Consider the following 10000-nt stretch of genomic DNA (forward strand, 5'->3'; position numbering starts at 1 on the left):
CCCCACGCCCACCCACTCTAGCCCCCCACCCCTACCCCCACCCTCCCACAACCCTCCCCAACACCCCCCACTCTCGCTCCCATTCCCTCCTCCCTCAGTAAAGAGACTGTGCAATGCTCCCCGATATAGCACCCGCACATTGCTCCATTTCTCTCTCACACTCTCTCACTCTCTCTCTCTCTCACACACACACACACGCACGCACACGCACACACGACAGTTCAGGTCATGCTTTCGCTGCAGAAAAAAAAAACAAAAAAACTGGCGGTGTGATAGACTTGAAGGGATGATAGTGGCAAGGACTTAGCTGCTGTAGCACTGAGAATGGTGGAAGATTCGAACCCCGTCCCCGTGGGTTCGCCCGGCAATGGTCACGGCGTGTCACAAGGAGCTGGTGCCAGCAGGGGCCGCAATATGCAGGGAGATCATCCTTGTGAGGAGGTTGGTGCTTTTCTTCTTTTTTTTTTTTTTCTTTTTTTTTTTTTAATTTTATTTTTACACACACACACACACACACACACACACACACACACACACACACAGACACACACGCACACACACACACAGAGTTTGTTAATGTCACTTTATCTTATTCAATAATTTAGTTGTGGATTTTTTTTTTTTTTTTTTTTTTTTTTTTTTAATCTTTAAGTTCTGTTTTGCTTTCTTTGTATATTTACATTAACATTTGTTGCCTCTTTATTGCGATTTTCCGTCAGATAAGTTTGATTTGATGTGTTTTTGCATTTTGTTTCGTATATACGTCTTATTTTTGTTTTGTCTGTTTTTTGTTGGTGTTTCTTTTTAATCGTTATTCTTTATCGAATTTGTAAAGACGAATAATTATTAGTGGTGGTGGTGGTGGTGGTGGTGGTGGTGTGTGTGTGTGTGTGTGTGTGTGTGTGTGTGTGTGTGTGTGTGTGTGTGTGTGTTGTTGTTGTTGTTGTTGTTGTTGTTGTTGTTGTTACTATTGTTGGTGGTGGTAGTGGACGGGGTGATGCGGGAGAGGGGGGGGGGGGGGGGGGGTCTGTGGTGATGGTGTGTGTACGCGTACCTGAACGATGGGCGTGCGCGTACCTGAATGCGCTTACGAACGAAATTGTTAGCACATAGATTATATCAATCTATACACGTGTGCGTGTATGTGTGTACGAATGGAAGATAGGTGCGTACATGACTGGGTGCAAGTTTTATTTATTCATTCATTCATTCGTTTGTTTGTTTGCTTGCTTGCTTATTCATTTATTTATTCAGTTATTCATTCATTTGTTTGTTTGTTTGTTCATTTTCTTATTTATTTATTTATTTATTTACATGTATGTATATGCGTATGTGTGTGTGTGTGTGTGTGTGTGTGTGTGTGTGTGTGTGTGTGTGTGTGTGTGTGTGTGTGTGTGTGACACACACTCGCACATTCCAAATTCCCCTCGAAATCAAAGTGGATCAGTGACCAAAAAAAAAAAAAAAAGAAAGAAAGAAAGAAAGAAAAGAGAGAGAGAGAGAGAGAGAGAGAGAGAGAAGAAGAAGAAGAAGAAGAAGAAGAAGATGAAGATGAAGATGATGATGATCATATAGATAAATACACTTGGTTACAGCAGCTAGTTTTCTCTACGGGGAGAGCGCTTCTCTTCAATGCAGCTCACAACCCCACCTCACCCCCTTCATTTTCTGTCTGCAATTGTTTTGTTTGTTGTTGTTGTTGTTGTTGTTGTTTTTCTGGGTTTTATTTTATTTTATTTTATTTTACTTTTTTTTACAGTCAAAGTGGATTTTCCTACAGAATTTTGCCAGGGACAAAGCTGAGCCTTTTTACATGCGCTAAGTGCATGCTGCACACGGGACCTCAGTTCATCGTCTCATCCAAATGACTAGCTCCCAGCCCACTACTCAAGGTCTAGAGGAGGGGGCCGGAGGGTGTGGGGGTGAAAATGGAATTCGAACTCGTGGACACTCGATTCCTACTTGGACTCATTACAACTAGGTCACCGTTGTTCCATGAAGTGGCGAAGGCTTGTAGTTGTGTATTTTAACTCACTCAGTACGGCCAGTCTTCTCTTCTCATCTACACAGACCCCTCGGATGTCCAGTGGGTGTCTGAATGACCCAACCTTTAGCTTCCGTCGTCAGAATTGTGGTATTCTTTGTCAACATTCACCTCTTCAGTATAAGAGCCTTCCACTTGCAATATTTTGATGGTGGTAATTGGGGTGAAACGCTGTTAACGTCGTCTCTTTCGCCGTTCGTATGGAGAGAGTTAAAAAAAAAAAAGTATTGTGCTTGGTTTGTTGCCTGTTGCTATGAGATCGAAGTTGTGTTGTTCAAAAGCAGTTGCACTTGGTTTGTTATCTGCTACAACAAGCTTGAAGTTGTGTTTTATTGCACTTGACTTTTTGTCTATTACAACAAGCTGTAAATTGTGCACCTTTAAAATTATTGCACTTGGTTTGTCGAGTATTACAACAAGCTCTAAGTTGTGCACTTTCAAAATTATTGCACTAGGTTTGTCGACTATTACAACAAGCTCTAAGTTGTGTTGTTAAAAAAATTGCTGCACTTGGTTTGACGAATGTTACAGCAAGCTCGAAGTTGTGCACTTAAAAAGTTATTGCACTTGTTTTTGTTGTCTATTACAACGAGGGTTTTCTGACATATAGTAATTTTTCATCAGTCGAATTCTACATGCGATGCAGAACTCATTAAGTGGAATTATAAGCATGGTCTGTTTTTCCTAACTGTCCTTGCCAATAAACATCAGCTACAACACACACACACACACACACACACACATACTTCGTCTAATATCACTTAAAGTGGAAGACGTTAAACTGAAGACTACTACTACACACACATACGCAGAGAGACAGACAGACACACACACACACACACGCTGACATTACTGACGACAGCTACAGCTGATACTTGGCTAATTCGGATTCGTGGCACAATAATAATAATAATAATACCACAATGTGTTTGGTCTTCGTTTGTGTGTTTGTTTCTTTGTTTTTCAGCTTCCCTTTCAGCACACACAACGTGCCAAATCATTGGTTATTTCTGAAAGCAGGACAAAGAGAGGGGGGATAACCTAACAGAAATGACACAAACGACTGCAGCTTACAGACTACCCACGCCTAGTTTAACTCTTTCCATACGAACGGCGAAAGAGACGACGTTAACAGCGTTTCACCCCGATTACCATCATCAAAATATTGCAAGCGGAAGGCTCTTATACTGAAGACGTGAATGTTGACAAAGAATACCACAATTCTGACGACGGAAGCTAAAGGTTGGGTCATTCAGACACCCACTGGACATCCGAGGGGTCTGTGTAGAGGAGAAGAGAGGACTGGCCGTACTGAGTGAGTTAACTTGATTCTGAGCTCCATTTTGCTGGACAGGTTATCGCTAACCGACCATGAAAACCGTCGTGTCAGAAGAGAGATGGAGTTCCCGGCAGATTTGAACACGGATACACCTCCATATATAAAAAGAAGAAGAGGGGGAAAAACCCAACTACCCCCCCCTCCCCTCCCAACCACCACCCCCTTTTCAGAACTAACACCTTCACCATTACCACCATCACAAACAATTCTTCACTCACATAATAGAACGCTCAAGAAGCACAGCGGCAGAATGCCAGGACAGTGTCTGTTAGGGTCTGGGTTCGAATCCAGATCTCTCCCTTTCTCCCAAGTTTGACCCGAAAAATCAAACTGAGCGTCTTGTCATTCGGATGAGATTGTTAACTCACTCGAGTAGTACGGCCAGTCCTCTCTTCTCCTCTACACAGACCCCTCGGATGTCCAGTGGGTGTCTGAATGACCCAACCTTTAGCTTCCGTCGTCCTTCACCTCTTCAGTATAAGAGCCTTCCTCTTGCGATATTTTGATGGTGGTAATTGGGGTGAAACGCTGTTAACGTCTTCTCTTTCGCCGTTCGTATGGAGAGAGTTAACCGAGGTCCCGTGTGCAGCACGCACTTGGCGCACTGAAAAAAAAAGGACTCATAATCATTATCATTAGTATTAATATCATCCTCATGATTGAGTTTATTCAAGAGTTGTTTTATTATCACAATGATCATGATCATTATCTTTATCAAGTTATCCTTACATATATTTTTTTTTTCGTTCAAAGGATGGCCTTTAATTAAGGTTTTGAAAGTTTCTCTTTGGATTCCCTCGATCGAACACTTCACTGACACAACTACAACTTCTTCTTCTTCTTCGTTCGTAGGCTGCAACCCCCACGTTCACTCGTATGTACACGAGTAGGCTTTTACCTGTATGACCGTTTTTACCCCGCCAGGTAGGCAGCCATACTCCGTTTTCGGGGGTGTGCACACTGGGTATGTTCTTGTTTCCATAACCCACCGAACGCTGACATTGATTGCAGGATCTTTAACGTGCGTGTCTGATCTTCTGCTTGCATATACACACGAAGGGGGTTCAGGCACTAGTAGGTCTGCACATATGTTGACCTGGGAGATCGGAAAAAATCTCCACCCTTTACCCACCAGGCACCGTTACCGAGATTCGAACCCGGGACCCTCAGATTGACAGTCCAACGCTTTAACCACTGAGCTGTTGCACCAGAACGACAACACGTTAAGATGGGCAGTAAAAATGCCTTTTTTCCCCCCCGCGGGGGATGGGGCGGGAGGGAGGGTTATATGCGTGTGGGCCGGGGTATTTGTGGTTCGAACTCACAACACAATGATTTGACTGCGAGCTAAGCACGGCGTTCAACCACGGCGGTCAACCAATGTGAGACTGCTAGGCACCCAAAATATTCCTACTTTACTGTTGCTGAATGTTGTCTGGTATATTATGAGACCACCAGCTGAGGTCTAATGAAATGGCAATGACAACGGGGGAAAAAAGGAAAGGGTGGGGGGGGAGAAGGGAGGAGGAGGGGCAGGGTGATACTGGGAGCATAGAGAGAGAGAGAGAGAGGGGGGGGGTGTTGTGGGAGGGTGTGGTGTGGGGGCCAGTGGGGGGGGGGGGGGGGGGGGGGGGGAGGAGAAGGAGGGTTGTTTAAATGATGATGGGTGATTCACCAACCCAGCCACAGACAACTCTCAGTGAAACTCGGCACCGCTCTGTAGTATAGGTGAATACCCCCACCCCCCCCACCCCCACCCCCCCCCCCCCACCCCACACACACACACCTCCCTCGTCCAGGTCACTGGATCATCGCCACCCGAGTGATGTTTTGTGCTAATTGGTCTGCAAAAGTGAGAGCTGCCACTGGAGCAAGTGGACAATTTGCCGCCATTACCGCCGTTAACTACCTCAGAGTATGCTCATGCACGACTGGTTCGTGAAAGGCGGTGATTATTGCAATCATGGACTAATTACTCCTCGCTCGCGCACTGAGATCAGAGAGAGGAGAGAGGGGGGGAGAGGGAGAGAGAGAGACAGGAGGGTGGTGGGGGGGGGGCGCGAGGAAGGGAGGGAGGGAGGGAGAAGATGGAGGCGCTGAGTAACTCGTGAGAAAAAAACATTCGCGTCATACGTGATGTATGTACAGTCAAGCACAGTTGGCTACAATTGACAGTGGGGCGTTGCTCAGATTTGCCAAACAACACTGCAGCCAACTGTACCCCCACCGCCCCAGCTACCCACCCCCCACCCCACCCCTCTCCCCCGACCCGCCCGCGATTAGAAGACAGACAGACAAACATACATCATTTGCCTTCGACGGCAAGCATGGAGTACACATACACGCACAAATACAAATCATTTTCCGCAATGTAAACGGTCTGATAGATAGATAGATAAACACACGTCTATTAAATACACACATGGATAGATGAATATGAATAAATAAATGTGCCATCCATAGATGGAGATAGATAGATACATAGATAGACTGGTAGATTCAATTTCTCTCTCTGCTCATCCTGGACAGGAACCAGACCTACACGCTTTGCAAAGCGCTGCCGGGCCTCCTCCGGGCGGGAGGCCGTCGCAAGAGGAGGAGGAGGAGGTCCCTCCAGGCACGTGCGCGGGGTGCGGGCAGAGGATCACCGAGCGCTACTACCTACACGCGGTAGACCGGAAGTGGCACGTGCACTGTCTGCGCTGCAGCGACTGTCACTTCCGGCTCGACACGCAGGTCACGTGCTACACGCGCGACGGCCGTATTTACTGCAAGGAGGATTACTACAGGTGTGTGTGTGTGTAGGGGTGTGGGTGTGTGTGGTGTGGGTGTGGGGGTGGAGGGGTGGGGGGCGTTGTTGTTGTGATTATCTGGTGTGAACGTGTCGATTTATCAGTGAGTCGGTTGTTTTGTTTCAATTTCAGCCCCCTTCATTGACTGTTTCGGGACATCAGCTTAGCACATGCAACTGTAGCAAATCTATATCAGTCTGTCTCCCTCACTACCCTACCTCTCTCCCTCTCCCTTCCTTCCCCCCCCTCCCTCACTCTCTTCTCTCTCTCCTTCCTTTCTTTCACAACCCCCACCCCCACCCCCCACCCCCGCCTGAATGTACCGCTCTCTCCTAAACACGTTCTTTTAGATTTTGCAAGACGAGATAAAGGTTCTAGAACGATTCACGGCATACATAGATAGACTGTAGAGCAACGAAATCATATCCACTGTGTCCAGTGTTTGGATAGGAACTGAAGGTGGGGCCCAGTCCTCTCTTTCCGCCGTCTGAACCTCCCCCAAACGTTAAGTCACGTACCCACTCACTGAAAAACCCACATTTTTTAATATATCATATGTAGGATTATACTGATTGGAAGGCTGTATGTTAGTATTACTAAGCAAACAAAAACAACATCTGCAATCTTTTTTTCTTTTCTTTTCTTTTTTTTTTTTTAACAGCAAATATCACACCGGAAAAATACAGTTGATGTCAGTATGCGATAAGCATAATAATTCTTGGTAACTGCAACACAGTTCTGCTCTTACATGCACAATATTTACATGTAAAAGATAATGGTTAATGATAATAGATAATGACTAATTCACGTATTCACTATTTTCCACATCCTCTCAACTCCACCTCCCCACTTCTTATTCGTTTTCTTATGTATTAAAGCACGTTTTTATCATCTATTTAATTATTCTTTATTCTTATTCTGCGTTCACTCGTATGCACACGAGTGGGCTTTTACGTGTATGACCGTTTTTACCCCGCCATGTAGGCAGCCATACTCCGTTTTCGGGGGTGTGCATGCTGGGTATGTTCTTGTTTCCATAACCCACCGAACGCTGACATGGATTACAGGATCTTTAACGTGCGTATTTGATCTTCTGCTTGCATATACACACGAAGGGGGTTCAGGCACTAGCAGGTCTGCACATATGTTGACCTGGGAGATCGGAAAAATCTCCACCCTTTACCCACCAGGCGCCGTCACCGTGATTCGAACCCGGGACCCTCAGATTGACAGTCCAACGCTTTAACCACTCGGCTATTGCGCCCGTCATCTATTTAATTCTAAAGCGCAGGGAAGCAAATGCTCAAACAACAAACAAAATTCACATATCATGTGCAAAGACACACACTGTGCGACTTGGATAGGTGTGGACGTAACAATCACACGCAACAAACACTAACGCGAAAAAAAAACCCCAAAAACCCAAACATGTGTTAGCCATTATCGAACATTAAAGAACGCATTTAATGTCCATCATTAGAAACACACACACACACACACACACACACACACACACACACACACACACACACACACACACACACACACACACACACACACACACACACACACACACAAAGAAGTATGAACGGGTGTGCCCTTGTGTCCTTGTTTACTTATCCATTAATTTCATTTTTCAGTGTGTGTTCTTTTTGGTTGTTTTTTGTTGTTGTTTTGTTGTTGTTGTTTTTTTAGACCAGTGAAGAAAGCCACGTTTAGTGCACTCACTCACTCACTCATTCCCTCGACAGCTGGGGTCGTTGGGGGGGACATGAGGAAGATGTCATAGCTCGCCACGCCGTTCTGTTGGCAGCTGTCGTAAGGAGATCTGGCATCGTCATTTTGGTCCATTCCTTGACGTTGTCGGACCAGCTCTTTCTCTGCCGTCCCCGTCTGCGCCCTCCCTCTACAGTCCCTTGCAGGATGGTTTTGGAGAGGGTGTTATGTCGTATGACGTGACCGTTTAGTGCAAAGGAGGAAAAAAACCCAACAACAATAAAGGTGTTTCTTGACTCGCATGAAACTGAAGCAAAAAAAAAAAAAAAAAAAAAAAAAAAAGAAAAAAAGAAGTACCTATTCACATCTGGGTGGAGCAAGGACAATTGAAGTACAACGTCTTTCCCCAAACGACACAACTCATTTAAAATCCTGTATCGCACGAGGAGTGATGGCCTAGAGGTAATGCGTCCGCCTTGGAAGCGAGAGAATCTGAGCGCGCTGGTTCGAATCACGGTTCAGCCGCCGATATTTTCTCCCCCTCCACTAGACCTTGAGTGGTGGTCTGGACGCTAGTCATTCGGATGAGACGATAAACCGATGTCCCGTATGCAGCATGCCCTTAGCGCACGTAAAAGAACCCACTGGCAAAATTCTGCAGAAAAATCCACTTCGATAGGAAAAAAACAAATAAAACTGCACGTCGGTAAAAAAAAAGAAAAAGAAAAAAAAGGGGGGGGGGGGGGGGGGGGGGGGGGTGGCGCTGTAGTGTAGCGACGCGCTCTCACTGGGGAGAGCAGCCCGAACTTCACACAGGGAAATGTGTTGTGATAAAAAGAAATACAAATAAAAATACAAATACAACACTAAATCAGAAGTCCCAACGCCTAATTGATTCTACCGATCGAGGCTTCTCTGTGGACGTTCTACCAGGGTTTATATATCGATCGATCGATATGGATACTTTTATAGCGCCCATCCTCGGTCGGAGACCAAGCTCTAAGCGCTTTACAAACACGGGATCATTTGCACAACAGGCTGCCTACCTGGCTAGAGCCGACTGACGGCTGCCACTGGGCGCACATCATTCGTTTCCTGTATCATTTAATCAGATATCAGGCACGCACACAGACACACTCAGGCAGACATATAACATTTTAAGTGTATGACCGTTTTATTTACCCCGTCATGTAGGCAGCCATAATCCGTTTTCGGGGGTGTGCATGCTGGGTATGTTCTTGTTTCCAGAACCCACCGAACGCTGACGTGGATAACAGGATCTTTAGCGTGCGTATTTGATCTTCTGCGTGCGTTTTCACACGACGGGGGCTCAGGCACTAGCAGGTCTGCACATATGTTGATCTGGGAGATGGGAAAAATCTCCACCCTTTACCCACCAGGCGCCGTCACCGAAATTCGAACCCGGGACCCTCAGATTGAAAGTCCAACGCTTTGACCATTCGGCTACAGGGAGACGCCACGGGCAGATTGCAGCAACAACCGTGATCGCTTTTTGTTCTCGGACCAAGGTGACAAATTTGGCATCCCACACATCTTTAAAGAAGAGCACCTTCTCTCCAACAGAGACAGAGGAAGTCAAGCCAGGGGTTACTTCCTGGGGCTTTGGTCTTGCAGGACGTGTCAGATGCCTTTCCGAGCTTCTTGAATATATGGTTCCTCGTTGAATTCATCCATGATGAGCGCACTTGCTGTCATGCTAAGGGCTCTCCCCCAAACCATCTCTCCACTTCAACCCTCTCCCCCCCCCCCACTCCTCAGCCCCGCCACACCCCAGTCCACCGCCCCCTTTCCCAACCCCCCTAACCCCTGATTTTCTTTGTTGGGATGGATGTCTTCGTCACCTGTATGATCAGAAGTGGGTGTTGACGTTAAATCGAAGCATAACTAATCACTTCCTCGGATGACGGGCGCAATAGCCGAATGGTTATAAAGCATTGGACTTTCAATCTGAGGGTCCCGGGTTCGAATCTCGGTGACGGCGCCTGGTGGGTAAAGGGTGGAGATTTTTCCGATCTCCCCCAGGTCAACATGTGTGCAGACCTGCTAGTGCCTGAACCCCCTTCGTGTGTACACGCAAGCAAAAGATCA

At 46.4% G+C, this 10000-nt stretch overlaps 1 protein-coding gene across 2 annotated transcripts in view; it reads left to right on the forward strand.

The window, feature by feature from the left end:
* The first annotated feature begins 168 nt into the window (after positions 1–168).
* LOC143289943 (LIM/homeobox protein Lhx9-like) overlaps positions 169–10000 on the forward strand; it is a 26441-nt gene continuing 16609 nt past the window's right edge. For both annotated transcript variants that reach the window (XM_076599204.1, XM_076599205.1), the window contains exons 1-2: positions 169–441; positions 5913–6172. In XM_076599204.1, coding sequence (XP_076455319.1) covers positions 325–441; positions 5913–6172 — 377 coding nt within the window. In that variant the 5' untranslated portion in view covers positions 169–324. The remainder of the gene's footprint in view (positions 442–5912; positions 6173–10000) is intronic.

This window comes from Babylonia areolata, chromosome 14 (genome assembly GCF_041734735.1).
Source record: "Babylonia areolata isolate BAREFJ2019XMU chromosome 14, ASM4173473v1, whole genome shotgun sequence".
In the NCBI taxonomy this organism is placed as follows: Eukaryota; Metazoa; Mollusca; class Gastropoda; order Neogastropoda; family Buccinidae; genus Babylonia; species Babylonia areolata.